Source organism: Aythya marila (genome assembly GCF_965140915.1).
Source record: "Aythya marila genome assembly, chromosome: 3".
Lineage (NCBI taxonomy): Eukaryota > Metazoa > Chordata > Aves > Anseriformes > Anatidae > Aythya > Aythya marila.
In genome coordinates this window covers 103,411,996-103,437,784 of record NC_139044.1, presented here as the reverse complement: position 1 = coordinate 103,437,784, position 25,789 = coordinate 103,411,996, and the positions used below count along the sequence as shown (strand labels likewise).

The following is a 25,789-nucleotide window of genomic DNA, read 5'->3' as shown; positions in this document are numbered from 1 at the left end:
AGACTGATTTGGAGGGAAGGTGAGACAAAGATACAAATGGCAAAATTTCAATAGGAAAATTTTTATGAAGAGTAATTCAGTTTGATAGGCATCAGCTTTAGCAGGAATATCTTTCTCTTTGGAGTTAAGTCTCAAATATTTTAGGCTAAGCAAAGCCAGGTAGGTCAAGGTAAAATAAGACTTTACTGTGGAAAAGTGATCAACTTGATATAACTAATGCTAAAAAAATGTAAAAAAAATAAATACTGTATACTACGAGGAGCATCTAATAACATTACCCCACTGCCATTTCCTATCCTCTGCCACAGACCTTCTCTGTTTGTTCTTCGTGGGTTAGTGTCATCTGGTAGGATTAGTACTGTAAACAACTGACTCTCTTCAATGGTCATTCAACGAAACAAAGGTTATAGGAAGTGTTTGCTACCTCAGCGTTACACTGTTCTGACAGATCAAGTAACCTCTCTAGGGCTGAGAGATGCCTTTGTGCTCATTGTTAAACAAGAACTGTGAGCGCTTATGGAACCATAAAAACTTAATCGCAGAACATCAAAAGTAGTTCATGCTATGCCAAGACACTCTCCAGGGATTATTTAAATCAACACATCCCCTCCTGCACTTTGACTGACAGCTTTTGCTGGAATTTCCTTATGGAAGTTCTTGCTCATTACATGCAAATATTTCTAACAGTATGAAATTAAGTAAAACCGTTCCACTTATATGATGACCAAGTTTTATAGGTTCACTAGTCTGGGTACATTAGCTTCTTCATCTCACTCTCTAACCTTCTTTTTCATGGAATCATACAAAAAAATTCTTGTATTTAACTTTTGGGACTAATCGCACTGTCATCATGTCAGTGCGATGTGGGATGCCACCTTTCTTCAGCCAATGCTTCATCTTCCCACAGGCAACACAATGTTTTTGCAGAGGGAGGAAATTCTCTGAAAACTTATGAAAACATACGTAATGATTTTTTTTTAAAGAAAAAATAAAGCAGCAAGAGACCTAGTTTTACTGCAATGCCTGTGAAAGTCCTCATCATACAATTTACAGCCAATATCAAAGACAGGCTACATTTTCTACTGCAAAAGTTGCTTATTTTCCTGTTGCTTTCTTTTCAAGTGACATTTGCATACTTCATTTTTGATTGCAAACTAAGATTTTGAGCTCTCTGGGGCAGGATCCTTTTTGTTCTTGCACCTAACGTATCTGCCATGTCAGTACAAAGGGACTGTTATTTTCTGACTGTTTTCAAGATGAATTTTTCTGACATTGTCTTCCCCAACACACAACTTCCTAAATAACAGCACAAGAGCATCTTCCCAAAACACTGCATTCTCCAATGGAAACTTGTGACAGATGAAATCATGTAACTTAAAGCCTTAGCTGCAAACTGTTTGTAATGATAATGTGGTTTACAGTATAGATATCATATCTTTCAAGTATGAACTCCTAAGATCCTGGGCGTCATATGAGGGAGCGTATTTTTGTATTTTCTCAGCACTGCAAGAACACGTACATTGAAAAAAGAGTGAAAATTAACAGAAAAATAAGGGTTATGTTTTAAAAACAACTGATATTTTATGCTGTGATATCACGAGCTTGTTTTCAGACAATTTGTTAATTGAAACCAAGATTTTCATTCAGTAGGTCAATTACTTGCTGGGAATATTTCATGAAACTCTCAGTAACACCACCTCCATGGATTTATATAGATGCACCAGAATTGTTCCTTGTGACTAGACTATGATTCAGAATTAGCTATCAGCCTTCTCTAAAGCAGCCCTTCTGCAGTTTCATGTGAGAATGTTTAGGTTAAGATTTCCAAAGATTTGTGCGTAGGTATATGTCTACTTATTAAAGCAGGTACAATGAGCTTAGTCTTTATATGCATATATTCATATGTATAGGCTAATGCAGACTGAGTCTAGTGGTACTGCACTCCCCTAAAGTTACTCACAGGTATATACATTTGCAGGCTCAGATTTAATGAACTGATTCAGAATTAATTGGGAAAAGGTGGAGGTTATTATTTTTTTTTCTCTTTCTGAAAGCAGCTCTCTTTCCTTTACTACAAAAACATCATGCAATTTCTTTCGAAGCTGCAGATGCTACCACAATTGTAATTGCCTGTCACGCAGTGAAGAAATCTAATTAAAACCACTTATTTGTACCTATTAACCAGTCTCTTTAAATGCAGACAAAAGACCGTACCAGAAGCTAAAACATAAGTGCAGAGTGTGGTCTTCAATTCAGTAAGAGAAACACCGGATGTTTTCAGATAATTACACTTACCTCCATTTTCCAGTTACTACCAATTAGCATTAACTGTGAACTTAAATGGGTATGCAAATCACTCCACCTCAACGCTATTCCAGACTGGTTCAGGCTGTTGGCATGATATGGGACAAGGCATTTCATCTTTCACATACTTAAAATGAAATTCTCACTACAGGTTATAGCATAGCTTACAGATAAAACACACAATAATTGTAAAAAAGAATGTTTAATAAAAGTGCAAGGAATAACCAGTTTTCTCTCAGGAGACTCAGGATTCTTGAGCAGTTATAGATAAGGGCAGTATGTTCCTTTGTAAGCTCCTTCTCTACATCATTTAGAACAACAAAGGTAAAAGCTGATTTTATAAGAATAAACGTGAACACTAACGCAACAGAAAACTCTAATGTAAAAGCAGGACAGGGTACTAAACCAAAGACATTTAATAAATACCCTGCTGCACGAGATCATCTGGCAGAGGTTGCTACGTGTCCTCACATCAAGGCACTGAAGACTTCTCTTTGTTTCACATTATAGAGCATTCACTGGGCAGGAGGAAGGGCTGTGCTACACACACGTTTGTTACTGCTGGTGTGATTCTGTAGGGAAACTACTGCTAGCCTGAACCTACTGGAAAGGCACTGGGGATTGTAGTGTTTCAGGTTTCTGTATGTAAGAAGCAGGCCCTTAATAAACTACAAACTGTGGCTTATAGCCATGGTAGACAGCCCTCCTTAAGTCAATGGGTGGTTGTAGGTCCATTTTTGGATTTTTTTGAGAACTCTTTAGGATACTGTGAACTGGAGCAGGTCTTCTGTGAGGAGAGGCTAAGAGAGCTGAGACTGCTCCCCGCCTAGAGAAGAGGAGGCTCAGGGGTCTGGCATCAGGGTCTGTAAATACTTGAAGGGGGGCTGCAAAGATGGAGCCAGGCTCTGCCCAGTGGTGCCCAGTGCCAGGACAAGAGGCAGTGGGCAGAAACTGGAGCAGAGAAGGTTTCATTTGAACACCAGGAGCCCTCCTGTGCTGTGTGGGCTGCCCAGCGAGGCGGTGGGGTCTCCTCCTTGGGGACCTTCAGCACCACCTGGCCGTGGTGCTGGGCACCCTGCTCTGGGTGGCCCTGCTGGAGCAGGGGCTGGGCCGGGGGCCTCGGGAGGTCCCTGCCCAGCTGAAGCCCTCTCTGGACACGGGAAGCCGGACAGGGGCTGTCCCCGGGGGCTGTCACCCCAGACCTGCCGCCCTGAGGCAGCCGCCCCGGCCCAGCGCGCTACCTGCGCGCAGCCCCACCTCACCGTCTCGCAGCCAAGGCGGGGCCGCCCTGCGCTTCGCTTCCCCTCACCTCACCCACCCCATGCCCAAACCACCCCCATCCCAAACCCCGTCCCCACCGCCCCCTCCCCGGAGCCACCACCCGCACACCCTCCACCCCTCACCCCCACCACCGCCCCTCCCGTCTCCATCTCCCCCCTCCCCACAGCCCCCTCCCGCCCAGCCGCTTGGCCCCTCCCACACCCTTCGGACACGCCTCGCGATTGGGCCAACCCTCCCGTCACTCCGCGCCGGTCCCGCGCTGCGATTGGCCGGCGGCGCCGTCAGTCTGCGGCGGGGGCCGCGCTCGGCCCCTTGTTGTCAGGGCTCCGTGCGGGGCCGCGGCCGCCGTTGTTGCCGTTAGCGGCGGGTGAGGGCAGCGCCGCCTCCGGCCTCAGCCCGCGGGGGAGCGGGGCACCGCCGCCGCCGCACCATGGCCACCAGCACCACGGGCTCCACGCTGCTGCAGCCCCTCAGCAACGCCGTGCGCCTGCCCGTCGACCAGGTGAGGCTGAGGGGAGCGCCCAGCCATCCGCTGATGCATTTGGGGGGGGGGCACGCAGCGAGCCCGGAGCCCCCTCATCGCCTCACCCCCCCCCCCATCAGCCTCCTGTGGGGTGGAAGGGGGCGGCCAGGATCCTAGAGTTGTGTTTTGGGGTGTGGGGGGCGTGGGGTGAGTCCCCTCCCCCGGGAGCCACAGCCTGTGGTGGCTGGGTATTGTGTGGTAGGAGGGGTCCTGGGGGTGCTTGGTGGGGCTCGGGAATGAAAATTTGTTTATTTGTGGGGGTTTTGTGGTTTTTTTTTGGCTTTTGGGGGGGGGTTGGGGTGGTGTGGGGTGGTTGTGGGGGGAACGGTGCCCTATAGGGGCTTATAGGGGATGTATAGGGGCTTATAAAGGTGTGAGGGGTTTGGAAGTGGCTCCTTGCTTACAGCACCCAGGAACTTCGTATGGGGAATTCTTGGGGGAAAAAATAATTGGTGGTAACGTGTGAATGAATGGAGCAGGTCAGGAGGCGCCCTCACATAGAGGGAGGTGGTGGTTCCTCTCTGTAAAACAAGTGGAAAAAAGCAATGGGATGCCAAACACAGAGCGAGGAGCGCGTTTAGTGACTTTTGGAAGTGCCCAAACTATGTGCTTTTCCTCGTTTTCCTCCCTTTTGTTCAAACGGAGGTGAGGCAACCTGAGGTTAAATACACCTACGGAAATATCTCTTCTAGAAACCTGCCAAAAGCCGGTGAATTTGAGCCGGGCTGGTGGGGTGGATGTGGTGCAGAAGTTGCGGTGCTGCCCGCATCCTGGGCCGGTGGCGCCACATGGCTCCGTGCCTCCGACCTGTGGAGTCCTTCCAGGCAGGTGCCACGCGTCGATTGCCATTAAATGGGCACTTCCTCAGGGTACCATAAAAGAAATAGTAAGAGGTGACCCTCTCTTCGTGGCGTGATGCTGGTGTCATGTAATTATCTATTCATAACAGCAGCCATAAATTTAATGGCTTTGTGACGTGGTGCTGCTTCTACCCGATTTATTTTAAGTCCTGCTGATATGGCATTTTGATGGTAATGAAGTTACTTTTTATCAAAGCCTGGAAAACTTCCCTGTATTGAATGTGTTGCAACAGATGCCCCTGGAAAGGCAAGATGGTTTTGTGAAGCGCTGTGCTTGAAGCTCTGAAGCTTTGGGGGATAATCACAATGGAGGGTGGCTAACCACAGGGTTTAAAAGACTTTCTGATAAGCGGCTAAAAACATACATGTTTTGTTTTTTCCACATCAGTGGACCGTAGAAAATGCAGGCCCAGGTGTGTGCGAAGAACCTTGTGACTGAAGCATGAATTGAAGGGTTATAGGATTATGCAGCACTAAGGAGAATGCACCTTTAAGTGATCACAAACGAGCGAAAAACCCAACACTCAAAGTCAGATTTCTGTAACCTCTCAGCTTAAGAGTCTGTCTTGATCATAAGCTTGTAATACAGGAAGAATGTGAAATGTGTTCAGTGTAATCAAATCAAACGTGGGGGAGAATGAGGGCAGAGAAGAGAAAGTGCTGATACTCTGTGTGTGTGCTCAAGGGTTATGTGTGGCATTCAGTGATACTATACACATACCAGGATGAAAATGTAGCTGTGTGTGTGAGGAGAAAAGAAATAAAAGAAGAAAAAGGGGCTTCTGATTAGTAAGTAGGTTGTTCTGCTACCTAATCCGAGCAGGTACTTGAAATGGGGGCTCTAGAGCGATGTGCCGTAGTAGCACTTGGAACCGATGGATAGAGATGGGTGAGATCTGTTTCTCCACTTGTATGTTTTGGTTTTGACCACAAGTAGATGCTAATTATATGTGAAATGCCATGATCTACAATTAAGCCGTTAGGTTCTGTAATTATCCTGCCCTAAAGTTTTACTGAGGGCGGAGGTGTGTAAGTCTGGGAGCCAAATCCAGATAGCGTGTGTCAGTGCTTCTCTGCTGCCTGGGTATTCAAACAAACAGCCCGAGAAGCTCGCCTTTTCGGCAGGGAATGTAAGTGGAAACTTCAGTGAAAGGTGAAGCTTCTCTCTCTAGTTTCAGTCTAATCAATCAGATCGGAATTCATGTGGTTGAGCGAGAGGAATCAGTTCCTTTTGGACTTCACCTTTGGTGGAGCTGGGGGCACGGACCTAAGCCTGGTTACATGCCAGTTAGGGACCAGTGTGGAAGATGCAGAGTGACAGCTCCACCAGAGCCATTTGGCGTAGTTGTAAGAAGAAGAATCTCCTCTGTGCCCAGCTGTGTTGCCAGATAAAAGCTTTGTTTCTTTAAGATTGCTCTTCCTCGACTTTTCCTCTTGGTACCAGAGTACCAGTTAGCTACTGGAATGGAGAAGAACTCGTTTTCCTCTTCTGTGTGTATCCCCCAACAGGGTGTTGCTGATAACTTGCCCCGATGTTAACCCTTCCTTTAGCTCTTCTCTTGCACTAAGGTAACTGAAATGTCTGCTTGGAAAAGCTAATGCATTCTTCATGGGCTGCTTCCTTCATTAAAGAGATTTTTGTTCTTATTACTTGCAGCTCTTTGTATCTAGGGAAGATGGTTGGTATGAACAACAACCTAGAAGAGCGTCTGGAGGTTTGGGAAGGCAAACTTGCCTACTTCTTGTGTATTTTGTCATAGCAAAAGTTTTTTGCACTCCATGGGGGTGGAAAGCCTAATGTAAGATCTGTCTTTTCACTTCTTGAAGCACCGAAGTTTGCTGCTCAGCAAAGGAAGTGTCCTGTTGATGACAACTGTCTTCTTGGGTCCTTAAAGTTAATGAAGAGTGAACGCACATAATTGCACCGCTGTTCTCCTTCTGTCTTGTTGGAGGAGAGAGGGAATAAAAGTAACGTCCTTCCTCCCCCTTACAGATAAAGAGAAGTGTGGCGAGAATTGCCATGAAAGGATGGCTGCTAGGGGATTCTATGTTCCGTAATGCATCAGGGTTACAACTGTACGTGTTTTATTACTGTCTTGTTTCTCACCTGTGCTTCTAGTTTTCTTGGCTGTCTAGTGTTGCTGTCATGTCTGTGTGTCTGCTGCTTTCTTCCTTCTCCGAGGTGAAGCCTTGACAGGATAGCGTGCTGGGCTGTGGTTCATTTCTACTTCTGGCACCATCTTGCTGAGTATATCTTGGCAAATAGCTTCTATTGCTGATGTATCAGCTCTTCTGCCATTAAATTGGAGGCATTTAAATCTGTGCTGAGATGAGAATGGTCCTAGGAGAGCAGAGCTTTCTTCTTGGCTTTGGGTCTCCTCAGGGTAAGTCAAGTTCAGAGCATAATCTCTGCTCTCACTGCTTCCACCAGAGGGAGCAAAATTTTTTTGGTCTGAAAATTGGTAAAAATTAGTTGAAATATTCCTGCGGTTCATTTGCCATAGAAACAGCCAACCCTTATAAAGGAGGAGCTGGCAGGGAGATGGGAGGTCGGTTACCACAATACGTGAGCCTCAGCTGTCGGTGTGGTTGTCTGAGAGATTGATCTTGAGATTTGGAGTTCTGGGCTGGGGAGCTGGATCAGCTAACTGTAGTGATCATCTGCTAGATAAGAAAAGGAAGAGTGCAGTCGTGGTGTAGCTACGTGGAGATATGTGGATCGAATAAAATATTGTGTGTGGTTATACACCTCACATAAGAAATAAAGAAAAACAGCATTTTTCAACACAAGTCACCAAATTTCCTTGCTGTTTCTCTACTTGTTTTCCCCTCCCACACTGATTTTAGCTTTTATTTGAATAATTTGCTTATTTGTGTAGAATAGATAGAATTTTCTACATGAGCGCTACCAAGATTCGCAGAATCTAGACTGACCTTTTTAAAGAATAGGCATAAAAAGCTATATGAACCATATAAATTCTTTAAATTTAGAGATTGCAGGCAAGCCTGCTGCATCTTCGCATCACTGGCAGCGTGCATTTCCCCGTGCAGAGGGTTTGCCTGAGTTCCTTTCAACGTGCCCTGACTGCTTGGCATGCAAGCAGTGAGTATTGATGCACGCCGAGCCTTCACCTTTCTCCTTCTTGTCCTCAAGAGTAGTCAAAATCTTATTTTTTTCCCTTCATATATGCATATGTTTGGTGTGATGTATCTGTTGTTATTTTTTTTTTTGACTTTATTTGGATGCTTTGGAGATGAGCCACAGCTGGAGCTTGTGTAGAAGACCAGGCTTGGAGCTGGTATGGGGCATCATTTTGCTTAGCAGCAGCATGCACCCAGTTTGCCTGCAGGAAGCATCTGGACACACATCTCTTGTTATTTTCCAAAGTTTTAAGCATTTGTGATGCCTTAGTCTCTCTTGTTTTCTACCCAGGCAACCTAACGTAGCCTCCTGAGGGCTGAAATGCTTTAGTCTAATGAAAGCCTTTTTGTTCAAATATAGGGGAGAAATTAAAGAGTTTGTCTAGCCATCCAGATTTTGTGTTAGACCTCATTTGTATTAAGAATTACAACACTAATAATAAATAAAAAGGCCAAGTGAAGAGTACCCCAGGTTTTATTCTTCCTTACCATTGCTTCTGTGTGTAGCTCTGAAATATGAAGCAACGTATTGATTTTTCCCCCATCCCGATGTAACCCAGGAAACTTATGAGTAATAAAAGTGAGTAAGAGTGGTATTGATGGGTGTGTAAAATCCAAACACCGCAGATAAGGGAGTGGTAGGACAAAAAACCTCTGCCCCTACTTTGTGCCGGTCTTTCCTTATCTGCTGCTGGCAGCAGTCAGAAGAATGAAGGGTGTGAAGCAAAGCGAGATCTCCTGTGACAATCCACACAGGCTGCAGGGTGTGAAAAGAAGCCAAAGGAAGTGCCCATGTCATTTCTGTGTGTGCCATGCTCAAGGAATGGATGGTTCAGGTATTTTAGACTTGCTACTGAAGTGCAGGGATATTTTTACCTGTTTCTTAACTTCCCTTGAACTAGTGGAAGGGAGGGAATGCATCATTTCGTGGGTCCAGTCTCTCTGCAGTGACACCTTTAATGGAATTTAGTGCTCAGGTGTTGACTTAACTCTCTGGGTGTTGCTGGTTGGAATTGCTCTGTCGTGCGAGAGGTGTGGAGAAGGATGGAGTTGGAATGAAAGAGAAGAAAATCAATGGGAGAAGCGACTGCCTTGAAAAAAGGAGCGGGAGCTGCAACAGAACTGGAAAAGAAAAGACGACAAACACTGGATACGCTGCTGGAGAAGATGGATCAGCTGTTGGGTGGAGGAAAGTCTTGGTGCAAGGAAGGAGTACCTCTGGTTTCACGCTGATGAACACTGTTGCAAAGACATAAACCATATGTCGACTTCAATTCTTTAATTTTTACAGAGGCAGCAGTGAGTTTTCATGTTGGTACTGCCTTGCTCACGTTGAGAGTGGGGATTTCTCACGGTTTTTGTGAAGTAGTGGAAAAACTCGAGCGTAATTCCAGCCCAGGGTTTCTGCAGTAAGCATCTAAAATAAACAGGCTTTACCTGAACAGCCTGGAGTCACCTGCTTTGTTTCGTCAAACTGTTTTTCCCTTCCTTAGGCAATCCATTTAGCTGGTATTTCAAAAAAAAAAAAAAAAAATAAAAAAGCTTCCTGAGTTGAGTAGAAGTCATTTCTGCCTTCACAGTGCTGCTCTGAAATTGCCACGGGAACGCTGCAGTCCTGGGATGCTGAAAAGAAATGCTGGGGTGGCCAGAGAACAGGCAAACAGATAAAAAGCATTAAGGCACTCTGAAGATGACAAGAGGAACTTACATGTATTTTACTGCAAGTGCAGTTGCTACTGTGTGGCTTGGTGTTTATTTTTGAAGAGGTGCTGTTGTAAATCCCACTGCAGCTGTAGGGCTGGTTCTGCTCTGCGGGCTGGGGTGGGCACAGCGCTGATTTAAAGGGTGCTCTGAACAGGGCTAAAGATGAAACAAGTCATCTTGGTCGCTCATTAGCCTCAGCGTTTGTTGATTTTTAACTCCTGCCTGCCTGCTCTTGTTCTGACCTGATGAAGCTCTGCTTTGCAGCCTTAATTACGGCACATCTTCGGTACCTTTCTTATTTTGGGTGATCTGGGCTTTCCGTGAGAAACAGCTGCCCAGCTTTTTGCTCATTTCCCAAGCTTTTGGCCAAGGGAGGTTAGGCTGTGGGGCTTTGTTTTCTCTCAGAAGGTGGGGGAACTGCAGGTAGCCAGGTGAAAGCCTGTTTATTTCACGTGTGCATCAGTACAGTATTTTAAAAAGCACATTGATGCAGTTCTTCAGTTACAGATATTTCACTTTCTTTACCTTGGAACATAGTTTAAGCTGATATATATATATTTGTCGTATTTTAGCTTTTGTTGAAGTGAGCAGAGCTGTCTGGCTCTTTCACTTTGTCTGCTTATTGTAAATGGTTTCCAGCAGCTCAGCCCTCCTTGCAAGGGATCCGTACCTCTGCCTCCTGTTCTGCTATAATGCATCCAAAGGGGAAGGAGCTATTTCGGGTTGGCTGTAATAGTGCAATTTTACTGCCCTAGCCGGGATTTGAGAGTTTCTATTTACTTTGAAAGTGGCTTAAGCTGAAGACGGAGGTGCTGGTATTTTGGTACTTGTGGGCAGCCTGTTGGTTGAATAACTGCGGGGCTACATTCTGCACTGCTGACGCTTCCCCTGTAGAGAATTCCTAATCCTTTTGCTGTGGGGTTAAATATAAGAAGTTGGAGAACATATTTCAATGTGGAGGCATAACTCATTGCTTAAGAGTTATCAGGTGTTACTTAAGCGTTTTAAAAGGAAATGGAATTAAGTTGAAAAGCAATTACAGCTCTGGGTAGTGCCCATTGCTTCTGCAGCTTCTAGGGTGTATTGCAGGAGTGTACGGGGCTGTTTGGCACTTGGAGGCATTGGGGGTGGCTGACTTGCCATAAATGAAGATTTAGATGAGATGTAAGGAAGAAATTCTTTACTATGTGGATGGTGAGGCCCTGGCACAGGCTGCCCAGAGAAGCTGTGGATGCCCCATCCCTGGAGGTGCTCAAGGCCAGGCTGGATGGGGCTTTGGGCAACCTGGGCTGGTGGGAGGTGTCCCTGCCCATGGCAGGGGGTTGGAGTTAGATGATCTTTAAGGCCTCTTCCAACCCAAACCATTCTGTGGTTCTAAGTGATCCCAAATTGGGAAGAGAAAAAGGGAAATGGAAGTGGAGAAGTAGACTTATTGAGGTAGATGGTGGTTATTTAAGGGAGAGAGCACTGAAGCCTTTTTAAATGGAGAACACTGAGGCTGAATTATGTTTTGGGGATGGGGAACGTTTGTTTGCCTTCCTAAGTAAGGGCCTAGCGCTGTTGCTGGATTTCTGCAGGCTTTATAAACAAGGGTCTTCCTTTGTAAGTTTGTGTTGCTTATTTTGAGCTGCATTTCGGTTTCAGTTTCTCACATAGCAGAACACAACAGCACTGTCTGGGAATGTGTCTGCTTCTGCTTATATCTGAAAAGGATACTCCCATGGATGGTAATTTTTTGCTGTCTTTTTAAATAGCTAGAAAAGTGAGTTCTGATAAACTGGTCACTTTTTTTTTTAAATCAGGCTCTGAGTATTTAATACTCAATTAAAAGCTTCTCATTCAAATACACATTTAGATATCTTGCATGTTTCTGTCTCAGTAGAGATTTTGGTGTTAGTTGTGATGTGCATGTGATAAAGAGGCACACTTCCCAAAACTCAGTTATAGGGTTGGTCCTTGTGTTGACAAAGAGTGCTTCCAAACAGTCCCAGACTGTTGTTTCGATGGTGCAAGCCTTTTTTCCTTGGTAATGTGTGATCTTTACCTGCCCAAACCAGTTTCTGCTCACCAGAAGTGTTAGGCTGCTACAGTTTTGAGGGGGAGGAAGGGAAAAAAAACAAAAAACACAACAAACAACAACAAAACATCATTCTTACTCCAATTTTCACCTTTTGAAGCAGACTTGCTTCCTAGATTTTGGCTATTGGTGTGACTATGTAGCTGTTCAAAGCTCAGTATCTATAATGCTGAGTCCTTGTGAGCTGGTCAGAAAGGATATCCTTCAACAGTCCTCTTCCCATCCTTGATGAATGAGCGAGTACTGGTTGTTTTTACTGTAAAACACATCCATGGTTTTACTGTAAGCCCTTAGTGTTATGGTTTTTCATACCTTGAGTGATGATTTTGTAAGCACTATTTTGGAAAGCTGGCTGGATTTGGTGCTCATTGACTGCACGAACCAGATTGCTGGGGTCTCCATCATGTTCTTCAGGATGTTCTCCAGCATGCTGAAGAGTTGCATGCTAGAAACTGGAAGTTGATACTGGAAATAGAAATACTACTATTAACGTATGCCATGTCTGTCTTTGATTTTGGACTAAAATCAACTTGGGAAGACAGCATCCAAAATCTAAGTCCTTCCAGCTGCCAGTAATTTCATATGAAGTATATTAGTGTGGTGTTGAAAAGCACTTGCCAGCAGTGCTGAAGGACAATGGCTGGAGCACAGACCTAAAGCACGGGCTGCTTGGAGAGGAGCTGAGCTTGAAGGCCAGCTTGAAAATGACTGTCCCCTCCCCTTGGGTGCTGTATGAACGTAGAGTAACACAACCTTTGCTACAAAGAACGAGGTGTCTCAACGTTTCCCATACTGATATTACCCAAAATAGCCACTGCTGCTTATCTGTTTCCTTGTATTTCACGTGTGAGGTGAGGTTGAGACTTCAAGACAGAGTGCTACTTAGTTAAATCTTCATCATGGAAGATGCTTGGTGGTATTTGAACCAAAAACGTACTTTTAAAAAGCATTGCCACAGGATTTATGAGCTTTGAGTTGTAAGAGGAATGCCTGCCTCCTCCTGCCAGTTAGAGAAATGTGCTCTGAACTGAGCTATCAAATATCCTTCAACTTAATCTGTTTCTCTGGAATTCTTTCCAACTTTTCCCAAGAAGTTGAAGAAAATTACTAAATGCTCTGATTTAGATTCTTGTCATGGGATTGCTTTTTTTGATTTTTTTTTTTTGGGGGGGAATAGTTGGAAAATTGCTGCTTTCCAATAATTGTTCTCGCTCTTTGTTTCTTAGTGGTTTGGCAGGAGGCAGTTGCTGGCTAATTGTACAAGCTGTTTGTTCCTTTGCTGTCACACTGGATGGAGGTTAGAAATTGGACAGCAGATGATCCATCTGTACCGCTCTGTGGTTGCTGTGGAGAAGCATCAGCTCTCCTGTGTGAAAAGTAGATTTTGGGGAACATCTGTAGATGTTTTCAAGTCTTCAGCTGAGTGCTTTGGTGGGAAGGGAAATGGCTTTGCCTAAACTGGCAGCAAGAACGAGCTAATACTGACATCTGAGAAACCAGGCATAGCTGACGCTTCACCAGTTACAGCAAGGTTTGGCAATTTATGACAAGTGTGTGTCACCCCATGCGATGCTTGGAAGGGTTTGTGTTTACAATGCTGCTGCTAATAACATTTATTAAAAAAAAAAAAAATCCAAGCCTCAGCTTGAAGATCAGTGCTTCTTTTTAAAGAAAATGTATGTTATTCTGTCTTAATTTGCTAACTCTTGCAAGAGCTCTCTTCAAAGTGCTTTTATAATTGATACTCTAAAATGTTTTGATTGGCTTTTCTCTCCAGTAACCGGAGTTGTTGAAAAGACAGAAGAAAAAGGAATAATGCTCAATGTGTTTTGCTTACTAGCCCTAAAGGGTGATGTGGGAAACAAGGAAGATTACTTTGTTTCTGTGACAGAATGGGGAACCAAAAAATGGCTAGATAAGGAGATAAGGAGTGATGCTGGCATCTTGCAGCTCAAAAAAACTCAGTTCCATGGAAGATACATACCACTGTATGGCAACATGGGGGAAAGTAAGAACTAAATTGCTCTTTTTTTCTCAAATGAAGAATTGAGAGGAAAAAAAATTGACTTTAATACATCAAAAGTGTGTTCTTGAGGCCATAGGCACTCACTGCAGCTTACAGGTTTGAACAGTGTTTTTTATCTTCTGATCAGAGCAGACTTCTTAAAAAATAAGAAAATACAGAAGCACAAAGAAAGAGGTGACTTCTTGGGGAGTTTGGGTGGATCATTGGCAGAGGAGAAAGTAAAATCTAAATCTCCTCAATCTTAATTTGGTGCTCCCTGTACCTTTTCTAAGGTACCTTACCACGTGTGTTGTATGTCCGACCACCTGGCGGTGCCTTGCAGGAGCTGGTGAGCAGAACCTGATACAACAATATTACTGCTTCTCTGAGGAATGTAGGCTGTACGAGCTGCTGTGATTAATTTGTGCCATCCAGTTAGGAATCAGCTATATCAGTAGCATCCCTTGCTGCTGCTTTGGCTGCTCTTTGGAATGAGGCGAATGCCTTCTGTGCTGTGAAGGAGGAGCTGGAGGGCTTGGCTGTGACGCTTGGCTTTTGGTATTGAAATATAGCTGATGTGAAGAGGAAGCTGGGCCTCGAGTCTTAATTACTACATAAAAATCGCACAGCAGTATGTTAAAAACGAGCTTCATAAGAAAAATAATCTCCTATATTTCATTTTAACATGGACTTTTTAAAACACTTCTAATGGTTTATTAAAGATGCTGCTGTCAGAAGGTTGGCGATTTCTACTGTTGAAGTCAATTGTTTTGCCAAAACTCCCTCTCAACAATGAAAATCCCTCTGAGCTGTCACTGACCTCTCTCCTCCTCTTTACATAAAGAATTGTTCTCTCAAATACTTTTTTTCCCAAGAAACAATTTTTATTACAAATGCATGTCATAATTACATTTAAAGTTTTAAAAGGCTAAAATTAATGTTTTTTTAAGTTTTATTATAAACTTTCTATTGACTTTTTTTTTGCAGAGTGTATGCAATTTATGAAATTTATGATGTAGATAGTTTAACACAGTTAATAGTATAATGGATTTGCTGGAGTAGCTAAGGAAGAACAGCCCAAACATTGAAACTGCTAATTTGTCCTGATGGCTTACGTTTGGCACAAAACCTGCTTATCAGTTGCACTGGCCATACAGCTGGGCTTGCACAGATTTAATTCTTAATTGCTCGAATACATACAGCAGGTTTTGTAACAGCTTAGTGTGTCAAAGTGGTATTTAACAGGTACCTACATGAATCACTGCCAAATGATAATTTGCATCACTGTTGTAAGATTTTTTTTTTTTATTCTTCTCCATGCCTATGCAGCAAGATGTAATCGAAAGTTATCTGGGACTTTGAGGTGTTGCTGTCACTATAAGCTGATATGTCCTGTAATGTGAGGAGGCCAAAAATTCTATTTTTTCTTATAAATTTGCTAAATTACAACTCTGCAGGGGTGAAAAAAACAGAGACAATGCATGGAGAAACAAGTTTCACCCCCAAAAGTCTGAACTTCATTGGATTGGGACTTCTATTTCCTCAGTAAAAGCAGAGCTGCTTATAGGGATGGCTTTTATGACTAGGGGGAGACAAGTTAGAGCTTGGTTTGAGGAATCAATCGTCCTGCTTTCATGAACGTCATCTTTGTTCTTGGTGGGTGTTCTGCTCAAGCCTGACCAAATCACGAGGTGTTTAAGTTTTATTCTGCCCATGCTCAAGATGTTATAGGAGTTTGACATAAATTAGCAGAAGGTACACAAGTATATCGTTACCAGATGTGGAGGTTACTGGATGTAGTATCTGCAAACAAACTAGCTGCTTGGCTCCACGTGTTTTCTGTGGAGACTTTCAGGATGATGATGTCCAGCTCTGTCCTTGTACCTCCCTCCTCATTTGCTGTCTGAGTGGCTGTTCTCTTTGTCCTCGAGCCAGCTGGATAATTTTTGGGCTCTGCTTTAAGCCAAGTTGTATATCTGCAGATCTTCATGTAGCTCAGCGTGGAGCTCTTGCTGAAGCTTGATCCTGGGTTAAGATGGGAGTTGTAATTAAGAAAAGGCTGAATGCTGATTTTTGGCTTTCTTCACTTTGGTAAGAACTGCAGGGCAGTACCTGTTGAACGAGCTTGTTGGCACTGAGGACCTGGCACTGGTGCTGTAATGATTTTGGGAAACCTAAACCTGCCTAGTTCTAGCCCATAGACTAAATGTCCATTTCTCTTTGGAATAGGTCTTCTGATTCAGCTTTTTTTTTTTTTTTTTTTAAAAAAAAAAGATATGTTTATATGAGTTGTGTTACTTGGACACTGGTGTACAACGCATGCTGAAGCATCTTTAAGCGAGGGTGATTGGGCGAGTTGCTCCAGATGCCATTCTGATCTTCACTACAACACTCTAGGTGCTGAAATGCAACGTGAATAGGATGGGATTTGGGAGCCTCTGTTTCTCCTTTGACCTCCTATGTTATCAGCAAGGGATTGTCCTCATTTCCATGTGGAAATGAGTAGCTACTTTGGATAGGAAAAGTGGTAGAAATCTGCCCTTTGAATGGAAGCAACAACTGGTAATCACAATTAGATAGAAGCACTGACTTTGTGGTAGGGGTGCTGGGTTTCGATTTGTTTTAAAATGTAAGGAATCAGATACTCAAAATGCATACTAATTGAATATTTAGCTTGTGATATCATATGCTTAAAAGTCACAGCAAGCATCAGATGAAGATTATCAATACAGCTGTCATACAGCCCCGCAGAGGTCATGAACTCTTCCATGTGAGCTCCTTTCCCTGCTGAGAATGTAAGTCCCTGGCTGCTTTCCACCTCTGTGTCCACCACAGAGTTTTGGTGATATGAAGAAATCATGATATGAAAATGTCATAAGGATGATCTTCAGTTTTCCTTGCATTTTGCGGTATTTTGGGCCTTATTTATAGGAGTGTTGAATATTCATAAGAGCAGCTGAAGTTATATTTTCGAAGCACAGCTTCAGTTGAAGTTGTGCTAAAAGTATTGACTAAAAAACTAGACACTGCCTGAAATCCCACAGCCAAAAGTAGCGGGCATTTACTTCACGCTTTGGGATTTCGTTGTGTAGTCTTCCATGCTGTGGTCAGATCTGCATAAACATGTCTGGGGAGATGTAAGGCTTTGTATTCAGCGTAGGACGCAGATGTAAGTATTTAATGGGCTGTAGGGTGAGGGCAAAGACTTGGCAGTTGTCCATTTGCTGAACGAAGCAGAAACCCTGCTGGTGGAGAACAGAACAGAGCAGCAGAGTGTTGCCAGAAGCAGGTACGTGTAAAGGCTGACCTGGAGGTGTGTAGCTTTCAGCTTCTCCTCCTTGCTGTGGTCATCGTAGGAGCCAGGTGATGACTTTTCTTCCCCAGGTCTTGCTGCCCTGCTTTTAGGGGTAATCTCAGAAAGAGGGGCATCGTGAGGCACCAAACTGATCCGGATGCAGCCAACACACTGATTTCTGGGTGGTGTAAATCTGCCTCTTCTCCTTGCTTGTGTTCTGTATTTATCCCCATTTTCTTCTGCCTTCCTCCCTGTCCAAGTCTGTCAGGAGTGCCAGTTCTTGAGGTCAGGAACATGGTTGCGCTGCAGCACACGTAGCATCATTTCTGTATAAATATTCAAAACAAATGTCAGCACTGAGTTCAGAGTCAATTACTTTGGCTCTATTTTTTCTTTCTTGCTCTCTCCTTAAAACGTCAGTTTGTTCCTTTTTCTCAGGGGCTCATTAAACCTGACTGTTTTGTATGAACCTTTTCAACTAAATCCACAGGCTCATCCCAAGCCATAAATCTGTTTCATTTGCATCATTACGTATAATGGAGAGAAAACAGGTCAAGTTATGCCCTGACAGGATATTTCCCCTTTCATTTAGGATTTTTCAGATACCGTTAAAAGCATAATGTAAATGTGGGAGTACAAGAATGGATGGCTAAGTGTGTGTAATGGTTTTTAGGGAACCTGCTCCTGGTTTTAACAGCCTTGTGTTCCCAGCTTCTTTCCCTGCTAACTCTTAATAGTTTTAGGGTCGTATGGAAAAAGGGGAATTCTTGAATTTACAAACAGGGCATCTGTGAAACTGTTAATGAGTTCTGCAGGTAGCTGGTGTTAATTAATTCCTACTTGAAACACGTACATGGTTGTGCACTGTCACACCTGTACCTGTTCCTGCTTGAAGCCTGGCATGGAACTGAAGGGCTGGGCCAGCTGCGTTAGGGTGCCAGCGGTGTTCCTTGTGTGGCTGAGGCACCAGTGTTAGCCCTGCTGTCACAAACATAAAAATAGTGTCACTGTTGGGCCCTGTGGAATTCAGATTAAGTGCATATTTCACTTAAATGACATCAAACAGGCTAAAACTGGTGTGCTGAGGGCTAGCCAAGCGTGCTGCATGTGGGAATGAGCTTACAGGCCAAAGCAGTGCTCCCCAAGGTCTTGCTTGGGATGCTGCTCTTAGACACCAAGTTGTTAAGCAGTTTTCTAGCAAGGAGAAAATCAGTGGTGTGGGAAATACTCCTTTCTAAATAAAGGAATTCATCCAGCTTTTTGTAGCTTGGGCCAGTTTTGGTAGCAGGTGCTATATTTCAGGAAATTATTTCTTTGTCGTGTGTTCTTACTGTTAAATGTTGTTCAAGGCCACGCTCAGAATAATTCTCTTTACTCCTCGGTTTGGTGTTTTTAATTCTGCTTTTTGCTTTCAGTACCCTAGTGCCTTTAAATAAGTAATATGCAGGAGACTTTGTATATTCTGCAATAAATGCCCTGAAGGGAGGAGGAATTTCAGCATCCACTCGACTGTAGAGGAAGGCAGCGCAGCATGCACCACATCTGCTTGTATACTGCTGGAGTGTGCTGCCTTGGGCCTTGCTTCTGCCTAGGCTGTGGAAGTGGTCTGCCAGTGATGTGTGTATGTGATATGCATTTCCAAGTTCTGCTAATTTAAAAAAACACACACAAAAAAAGGGAACAAAAAAACCCACCCTACAAATCCGTATCTCTGCATTACTGGGAGAGTATAAGTGATTCCATGGTTGAGAGAAGGCTGGCTTGGTATACAGAAAACCTGCAGGAAAATATTTAGAAGTTACAGCTTCTTTTTTTGGTACATGCACAGGCTGCCTGTAAAGGTTTGATGAACCTTTTCTTCTTCATAGCTCATGGGAGGATTGGCTTGTGTTTTATGGAGGGGTGGCTCTTAGGAGAAGCTCTGAAGGTGATGTGGTGTGACAAGAGCCACTGGAGAGCTGGAAGTTCTGCAGATTGCTAATAGTTCATAGATATTTTTGTAAATTTTTAATACACAAGTGTGAGAGAATTTGTTTTTCTCTTTTATACAGGTCAACTTCGTAGTGTGCCAACTGTTTGCCTTGCTCGCGGCTATTTGGTTTCGAACATACCTTCATTCAAGCAAAACTAGTCCGTTTATAAGGCACGTTGTTGCAACCCTTTTGGGCCTTTATCTTGCACTTTTTTGTTTTGGATGGTAAGTTGCACTTCATTTCACTTCTCAGGGATTTGTAATTTTATCGTTTCTTGGGTGCATCTTTCATATGAAGAATTGTATTACCTGTGGTTTTTTAGCTGCTGCAAATGTCCAGAAAGAGGCTTAAGTTCTGTGATGCAGTGCACGAGTTTTGAAAGACCTTCCATTTGTGAGCTGATAACTAACATAATCTCTTCCTGGGGTTTTGGGTGGATGGGACAGGTGCAGTTTGTTTAATTTTTACCAGTTTTTCTGTAAACTTGCTTGAAAAGTATTTTCTTGAGGCATTGCACAATGTGATGGCTAAAAATTTCTCTTAAATATGCGCTGCATGAGCTAACTCACTGTGTCCTTTTCTGAATATTGAATATAATCTGACTTTTTGTAGGAAAAGTAACCAGAAATGCAGAAAATCTTCTGTGATTGCTGCTTCCATAGTTTGATCTTTGTGCAGCATAGCAAGACAGAATGATGGTAGGGTTTATAAAGAGGATACTTCTGGCTTAGTAATATTTTCTCTTCAAAATTAGGAAATGGCTCGTATCTTCCCAAATAGTTTTAAGATAAATTAAGAACCAGTTTAGTTCTATGCATGGTAAACAAATTGCTCTCTTAAGTGTATAGAGAGCTTAAATTTATACCAGCTTCTGTAAAATGCTGCTGAACTATGGGAATTAATTCTTTCCCTCAAGCTGGAGTGCAGGTGGGAAGATGCATACAGCATGTGCACGTGTGGCTGTGCACGCACCATGTGTGCATAAATAAATCTGGAATTCCAAACCACAGGTTTGGCCTCTACATTGGCACGTTGCAGAGACTTCCCCACATTAGTTTGTAGATACTACTTTTAAATTTTGGAAAACAAAAATCAGTAACTTTTATTCTTTGGATTTACGTACGCAGTTTACTTGTTTGTAGAATTGCATAACTCCCATGCACGTATTAAACTTTTGGTTCTTTTATTCTGCTTTGAGACAGTGATCTGATGTCAAAGACTTACAGCCCTTAGCAGGAAATGAGAAGAAGGATACAGGAGACGTGCTAATGCGTGTGGCTTTCATGAGAGCCATGTAAGCTTTAGAAGCTCGTTCTGTATCCATTGCTTTGGAAACAGAAATCATTAACTGCAGCTTGGAATTAACTGCTACCAAATATTCGTAACTCAAGTTGTGGATGGGAGGCTCGAGAAAGAAAGAAAGAACCTTCAATCCCAACAGACATAAATAAAGATTATGGAAGACTCTCATTGGCAGTATGCCCTAAAAAAGAAACAAGAAAAGTCTTATACCATGGTAGAGATCCAGGTTATTCTAGTTTGCTCTGTATCATACTTAAAGCAATTATTTTGGCTATGAACTTGTATTTTACTAAATGCTTTTTTCTTATAATCTTGGAATGAAAGGCTTTTTAAAAAGGCAGAATATAACATAGTTTAAGTGAGATATTAAACGTACCTATTCTTTAAAAGGTTGGTATTTGTTTCACCTCTACCAATTCTTTATTTCCCAGTGTATATTGTGCAATGTTTTTTGAGGTTTTTATGTTTTGTTTTTTTTGTAATGCTTGTGATGGTGATGTCGGACAGGAAGAATTTAGGTAGTTATAACTTAGATGAGACTCGCTATTAGTGAATCATGACAGCAAGTGCAGACTGGATCTTATTTTCCATAAAAAGTCATAATTTTCAAGGCCAGTTAATACTGAAGTGGGTTGTCGTCCCTCAGTTCATCATGCTTAGACTTCGTAGGATTGTAGTTGGATAGAACTGGTTGAATTGCTTTGAAGACATTTCCATGTGAATGGATGAGGAGTAAAGTTAGGAAATGGCTGATAAGCTGAAAAAAAAATCCCACAGTGTCAGTATAACAGAATATTAGCTGCTTTTTAGGATGCTTTTCATGGGGAAAATTTCCCAAACCAGATCAGTATGTCACTTGAGCACACATAAATATGTTACGGAGGCACCTGAAGTGAGGGAGAATCAGCTTACTGAGGACTGTGTTCCTTCATCACTGGCAATGGCTTGCCACAAGTGCTCTGCTAGCTTCTTTAAAATCAATATATGAAAAATCATATTTAAATATAATTAAATATAATATATATAAAAACATAATATAAATATAAAAATATAGTGAAGAGGTACAAAACAAGTGATATTGTTGGCCTTATTTGAGATCTGTTGTGGCAAATAGGTAAAAAGATACAAAACATTCATGTTATTTATACATGAAACAATGCCAGATGAAAGTATTACAAGACCTAGTCTTTGTATTTTTAGGGATTATTAACGTTTAATGTATTCTTGTTTATCAGCTGGAAAACGCTAGCTAAGTCTGTAGTCTTTGTTCATCCATGCTGTGCTAAAGGGGGAAGCTGTCAACTGAAGGGAGGCTTGCAGAAAACCTAAACAGAACTTTCTTTGGAAGAAGTGATTTAGATTTTGACAAGTCTTTTTAATTTTACATTAAATAAATAAATGCATGTGGTTTATTGTCATTAATGGAAATGCATTAATTAATTTTTTTTCTTCCTAGGTATGCCTTACATTTTGTTATACAAAGTGGAATTTCCTACTATATCATGATCATAATAGGAGTGGAAAATATGCACAAGTAAGTACCCATTCTTTTCAAAAAAGAAAAACTTTTAAAGAATGTTACTGTTAAGTTTTCTTCTAACCGTGTATATGTGCTGTGCTTCTGGTTGTACTGGAACATTCAGGTCTTACAGTGTTTGAATTCTGCTAACTGTGGTTTTGTTTCTAGGAGGAAAATGGTTCGTCTGGGTATTTTTGCCTCCTTTTATAACATCTAAAGCTTGCTACAATTGACAGTATCCCCACTGAGACTTCCCTTGTGTTCTTAGCACCTGATTTTTTTGCCATTACTTAATAATTCTAAGTGTCTCACAAATATGAGTTAACTGTCCAAATGAGACTTGATAACATCCAGTGCTAGTAGAAGGAAGATGTCTGAAGGCAAGAAAATTTGCATGAGATTTTGTTAAGGTACTATGTGTTTGCCCTCCTCTCTTTCCTTTGTTTTGTAAGAAAAACGCAGTGTGAATGCTGTCTTAAGTTAAAAATATTGTCATAAAGTTACATTTATAGGACATTATTGGAGGTTTGTATGAATACGTTGGTTAGATTAGCAGTATCTGAATCTACCTGGAACAGAACTTTTTAAAAATTAGTCTTAAACCCAGGAAATGCATGCCTGTTATTACTGTATGCATATGTTTTAATATTCCGCTAGTCTGGAGATCAGAACCAAATTAGGTTCCCACTGAGTTAATTCCTGCATAAATGTTTAGCAAATCAGCAAATCCGTGCTTGAACAGGTTCCTGACATGTAGGAAGCTGTCAGGAAAGATGCTGGTAAAAGAACCAAGAAGGAAAATTGCCTTACACAGAAATTGCAAAGCCAGGGTGGCCTTCGTTTGTGATCCTGTCTGTCAGAACACTCTGCTTCTTTGTCCTGTTACTGAACATAAGTTTATCATGGTTTTTGAAATATACACTGTTAGGTTCATATTTTCAGGGTTGTCTTCAGAAGTTGACATCCAAACAACTACAGATGTGAGAAAACACTAGTTGATCGGATGGCCAGTTCATTTCCTACTAGTTGCTTTGGTAAGAAGTTGCTCAGAAGCAACTATTGGTATTGATTTGTCGTCCGAAATAGAAGAAAGTCAGAATATTAAGCCATATAGCTTCTAATTGAAAGAAACTATGAATACAGTTAAGTGTTGCAAAGGAGGTCCCAGGCAGGTCTGTTTGGGGCTTTGTTGTGACAAATTACGTATGCTTCTTGTTGAAAGCAATCTCATGGTCATGGCTAGTAAGGAGAGGCAGGTGGGCATGCGTGTGTTTAATGTTCCTGTGTTGGAACATGGGACCAACTAGCTCTTGATTCAATCCAAATGGTTCAACTCCATGGCCTGATCTGCTGAAATGATTGTGCTCTGCACAGCTCAGTATATGTTCTCTGTTATTCCTTGCTGCTGCTCATTTGAGGGTAAATTCTAGATTTGCTTACCAGGCTTCTGTTGCTGTATCGCAGTGTGAGTTAATTGGATAAAACTGGGAATCTTCTCTTTTAGTGGAGGGAAAAAATGTAACAAATAGAGCAATTTTAGTTACAAAGCAGTTATTTCAAGTTGATTGCATCCCATGTTACAAGTAGGTTAAAATGAGCTCTACTCCTAAGAATGGTAAGGAAAACAAGTAACTTCTGAAGCAAATAATTTCTTGTGCTTTATGCTGACTAGAGAAATAGGCTTCATTTGAACTGCTATATTTTCGTTTCAACTAAATATCCAATGAACATCTTTTACCAACCTTATTTTAATGATGCTATCTAATGAAAAATAAAAAGGATAACACTTATACTGCATAGCTACGCAAAATAAAATATGAAGAGTGATCAGTAAGTCTAGAAATAACACTTGGAGTGCAAGATTGAGAGTATTAAAGTCATTAAAAACAGGTGTTGAAACTAAACTTGAAATATAGTTAGCTTGATGTCTAGTATTTTTTTATAAGCCCATTCATAGTTAGGCCTTTCAGCTGATTTCTGCTGATACAGCAGAGTGAAGAGAAATTTTAAACATCTGGGAGTGTGGAAACACAATAGTTCTGCTGGCTATTTTCTGGCAGCAGTAGAAAAATTCGACTTCAGCTTCCTGGATTCAAAAAACGTATTGATGGTCATGCTGCTAAATAAATAGGACATAGAAGTAGGGCCAGGAAGCGAGCTTGAGTGCTGGGCTGTGGGCAGTACCCGTTTGGTACAGCTGTGGCCTCCATCAGCTAGCACTAGGGCAATGCTTGGATGCTGTCTAGGAAACTCCGAGAGCTGCTCTTAGGAGGCAACAAAAAAGACTGTTCAAAGTTCTTTCCCTCGATTGCCACAGTATCCCAGGACAAGTAATATTTTGTGGTATCTCTACATGCCTGTGTCTTCTTGCTGTGAATATGTTACTCTAACAGCTTTCCAGGACTCACTCTGGTTCTCCAGTCCTGAGGCCCGAGAGGTATGGCCCATGTCCTGCTGGTATGTGTGTATTTATCCAGCTATTCACATTACCTGTTCGTATATGCCTACTTATTTCAAGTTTGGGGATTTATTTCACAGGTGGTAGAAGGGTCCAGCCACTGCTGGCAGTCCTAGTCAGAGGTTACCTTTGTTCATAACCTTCTTAAACTTAGACCATAAAATATCAAATACCTGTACATAACGTAAATATGGATTCAGATGATTTTATATTGAAAAAGCACTTTCATATTGTACTAAATATTTTCCTTTGATTTATCCAAATCAAATAACTGAAATAAGGTTCCTTCTTTCCCTACCTGCTGTCCTGCAGATGAGTATATGGATTGGGAAAACCATTATCCTTGTCCATGGGGGAAGGTGTGGGGGAGTTAAAAATAAATAAAAAAAACACAAAGAAGAAAGGAAACTTTGCCTTTGTGTTAGCAACTTTGGGGATAAGGCTAATGAGTCGAAGGAGATCTGAGACTTGGATTTGTCATCTTTATACATCAGTCTTAGTTAAAAGAGCATACTCCTGCAAAAGGGGGAAGAGTGACATTAGCTTTCCTGAGCAGCTCAGAAGCTCTTATTTTTGTATTTGTGACTGAGCTGTGTTAATATTTACTTCTGGTGCTTTCATGACTCAGTTGTGAAAATGCAAGATTTGTTTAACAAGGTCTCAATTGCAATAAGTTTGCATTTGGTAACTGATACGGTGCTGATGTTTTTTCCTTATAAATTTTTGTTTAATTCTGTGATTGTGAAACTGCGACTTCTCATAGGAGACAAAAGCCCAAATGCCAGAGGGCTTTTCCTTAAAGCATCTGGCTACTGCTGGCTCAGAGTTATGTAAGCAGATCTTGCACAGGTGACTTGATGACAAGCTTTTTAAGGCTTCTAGGCAACTGTTTCTCTTCTGACCTAATTGTTCATTTTATGGTTGGTAAATAATGTCCCTTGGCCTGTGCAGAAAGGAAAGTCAATTATAGGGCTCACAGTTGCCTCACTGAAGTCTGGAGTTTTCTCAGTCACTTCACTGATAAGACTGAAGTCCCAGCTGCGTCTGTGCAGAAAGTAAATCTGTTCTTTTAACATCAGTCCTGTCAAACCTTGTAAATCTGCCAATGTAAAACCAAGCAATGGGTGTGCTATTGGTGGCTGAGATGTTCTGCATTATGCTCGCAGTTGCAGGATGATAGTTTTCTTGATCCAGAAGTCTAGCATTGAACTACTGAAACTTCGGTAGGTAAATTCTGGCTTTAGAAAACAAAATTCACTAAGCTGTTGTCTGTCATATGTAAGGTGTAAAAAGAAAATGAATGAAGGACCTGGAAACTACTGGTGGTAAATATTTAATGACTTGAGT

General features: G+C 42.1%; 1 protein-coding gene across 2 annotated transcripts in view; it reads left to right on the top strand.

The window, feature by feature from the left end:
* The first annotated feature begins 3,933 nt into the window (after nucleotides 1-3,933).
* MBOAT2 (membrane bound glycerophospholipid O-acyltransferase 2) overlaps nucleotides 3,934-25,789 on the top strand; it is a 92,268-nt gene continuing 70,412 nt past the window's right edge. For both annotated transcript variants that reach the window (XM_082755892.1, XM_082755891.1), the window contains exons 1-3: nucleotides 3,934-4,087; nucleotides 19,242-19,387; nucleotides 21,922-21,999. In XM_082755892.1, the coding sequence (XP_082612018.1) occupies nucleotides 4,016-4,087; nucleotides 19,242-19,387; nucleotides 21,922-21,999 (296 nt within the window). In that variant the 5' untranslated portion in view covers nucleotides 3,934-4,015. The remainder of the gene's footprint in view (nucleotides 4,088-19,241; nucleotides 19,388-21,921; nucleotides 22,000-25,789) is intronic.